This window comes from Bidens hawaiensis, unplaced genomic scaffold (assembly GCF_021521415.1).
Source record: "Bidens hawaiensis isolate Kalapana, Puna unplaced genomic scaffold, B.hawaiensis_p1.1 tig00012888_1, whole genome shotgun sequence".
NCBI lineage: Eukaryota > Viridiplantae > Streptophyta > Magnoliopsida > Asterales > Asteraceae > Bidens > Bidens hawaiensis.
Window position 1 is genome coordinate 56,988 of NW_027492074.1, and position 2,938 is coordinate 59,925.

At 33.4% G+C, this 2,938-nt stretch overlaps 1 protein-coding gene across 1 annotated transcript; it reads left to right on the top strand.

Annotated features, from left to right (window-relative positions):
- Positions 1-367: 367 nt before the first annotated feature.
- On the top strand, positions 368-2,272 carry LOC143542467 (protein BIG GRAIN 1-like A). Its single transcript, XM_077035043.1, has one exon. It carries the CDS (start codon positions 822-824, stop codon positions 1,851-1,853), a length of 1,032 nt encoding a protein of 343 aa, XP_076891158.1. The 5' UTR covers positions 368-821; the 3' UTR covers positions 1,854-2,272.
- Positions 2,273-2,938: the final 666 nt, after the last annotated feature.

Consider the following 2,938-nt stretch of genomic DNA (forward strand, 5'->3'; position numbering starts at 1 on the left):
AAAAACCAACTTGTTTCAACTTGAAATTGAACTACTTTTGCCAAAACAACCCAGACTCATTTCACATAAATCTCTTTGACGATAACCTTATCGGGATGCGAACGCGCCCATTTTCCCATTAACCATCATACACGTTTTATATTAAAAAAAAAAGAAAGAAAAACACCTAACAAATATATTATTATAGAAACTATAACAAAGACAAAGTTGTCCAAATAATTTTTGTTAGTGTTAAACTAATTTCATTTATTTACTACATGTAAATAAAATGACCTTTTTATCCATAACTATTTTTATTTTATCTTTTTGCAGTTATTTATTTTCAATAAAAAAATGTCCAATTACAATAAAAAGATTCATAACTTCACATGGAGGTTTTCTAACTTGTGCAATAAGAAACATTTAATATAAAATCAATAAATACTACTTTTTTTTCATTCTACTTAGAAGGAAAGTATTTTTTGGTGATACATAAAACCTTTATACCCTTTTAAAGTTTTAAGTTATATGTTTTTCCTTTAATTATATATGAGCAAAATATACTGTATAATAATTACTACAAAGCAATGTAATATAAAAAGAAAGAAATGTGTGAGGTGTTTGAAAGCAAGCATTGGCAATTTGGCATGATGGTAAGAAGTACACCAATGACCCAACCAACCTCTTCTTTATAAAGAAAGCGTAACAAAGAGATCACCAAAATCAAACTCAAAACCCCCTGTTTTCCACTTCACTATAATCATTTTGCTTCAAAATGCAATAACACTTGTTTTTCATCATTCTAATTAACACTTCTGGAGCTCTAGAATAATATTGATCCCATGGATTCTGCTTCCAAAAGGTTCAAAGACATTCCATCCTTCTCTTCCTCTTTACTCGATGAGATCTACCGCTCCATCGACGAACAACAACAACCCACACGTAAAAAACAGATCAACAAGTCTCCAAATATATGTTTTGAAGACGATCATGATGATGAAAGACGCGCTTGTTTGATCCAGAAATGGATCGATAACAAAGCGCGCCAAAAACCCGTAACCGGAAGACGGTCTGCAGCCGATCTGGAAACAAACTCAATGCGATACACATCGTTTTGCCTCAACTCGAGTTCTACTTCTTCTTCGGATATTGAGTCGGTATACGGCGTACAGGTTAAGCCTAGGCCTATCCGTACGGCCGTGTACCATCACGATTATAAGCAAAACGATATGCCAAGTAAAGGTAAATTCGTTAAGACGAAATCAAAGGCTTTGAAGATATATAGTGAATTAAAGAAGGGGAAGCAGCCGATCTCTCCAGGAGGTAGGCTAGCTGCTTTTTTAAATTCACTATTTACTAATAAGAAACATAATGACTCCTCTGCCTCTGTACCTGGTGGCAGTTATACAGAGGCACCCATGAGTCATTTAGACAGAAAATCAAAGTCTGCAAACGTGTCCACGTGCTCGTCAGCGTCTACGTTCTCCAGATCATGTTTAAGCAACACTTCATCGTCTAGAGGCAAATTGAGCAACGGGGTCAAAAGGTCGGTAACGTTTTATCCGGTGGAGGTGGACGAACACAAGTCACTACACAAGGAAGAAATGAATTTAAAGAGTAACAAAGAGGTTAAACTCAATTTGAGTGATAAAGCTAAAAGCAGGCATATTTCGGAAGCTGCAAGGAATTTGTTGAAGAGTTATCAGAAGAAGGTTGAATGTGGATATGAAAACTTAAGTGATGATGGTGAGAGTGATTCAAGCTCGGATCTGTTCGAGCTTGATAATCTTTCCGTGACAGGAATGCACGGGTATCAAGAAGAGTTACCTGTATATGAGACAACTCAACTCGATACCAATAGACTTTTCATGTAACTGAAAATTTAAATGTTTATTTTTGCTTTAACATTTTATAGTTACTCAATTATGTTGGTGCGCGTATAAAGTAAGATTTTCGACTTGTGTTGACATTGGTGTGATTGAGATTATATTATAGTTAATTAGTTATAGTGTAATTGTGTTTTGGTATATCAATTTGAAGCTTGAGAAGTGCACGAGAGGGCTTTTAAAAATGTATTAAGTTATTATTTAAGGTAAGAATGTGTGATTAATTATGTGAATAAAATCAAAGGAAATAAATGTGAAAGTTGAAATGGACATCCATCGATAAACGAGTTGAAAAGAGTGGTGTCAAAAGTGGGTAGAGACGGAGTTGTTGAACACCCTACGATCTTGTTCACACACCAAACTCGAAAATAGAAGCATGCACTTAACACCAACTTCTGTTGGATGGACCAAATCTTTTCTAATTCAAATTAGACTTTTAACTTATGATATATATGCTAAAAATAAAATGCACAAAATAGTAATAATTTAATAGCTTCATATATGATTATGAAATTATTTCGTATATCATTTCATTGTGGAGAGACTAGTATTTAATATTATGTTTTGTAATCTTTGATCCAGTTACCTAGTACATGGTAATTTGAATTCTTGAATCATCAAAGTCAATCGTAGGATTTGTAATGTTGTTAATTCTCGCGTATACCTTGTCGTATAAATATGTACACTTGTACAGTACCAACGTTAGTTGTAATAATCATGGCCTAAAAGTTAAGGATAAACCAAATTATTAAAGTAGAATAAATCAAAGCGGGGTTTTAGTTTGTTTTTTAACTTTGGAATTCAAAAATTGTGGGTCGTAAATCATAATCTTTGGTTCGAAATAGATACGGCCAACTTGTTTTCGAATTCAACTTCATATTATTATCAGCATCGCTTTTAAAATATGTGGCATATTTTGTATTCATTTAAGAAAGAGTTAAGTGTCATTTTAGTACATGTGGTTTGGACAATTACGCAACTTTAATACCTATTCTTTATATTATGCAAATAGCTACCTCAGTTCCAAAGTCTTGCATTTTTAGTACTTTTTTTAACCCTGTTAACTTTCATCC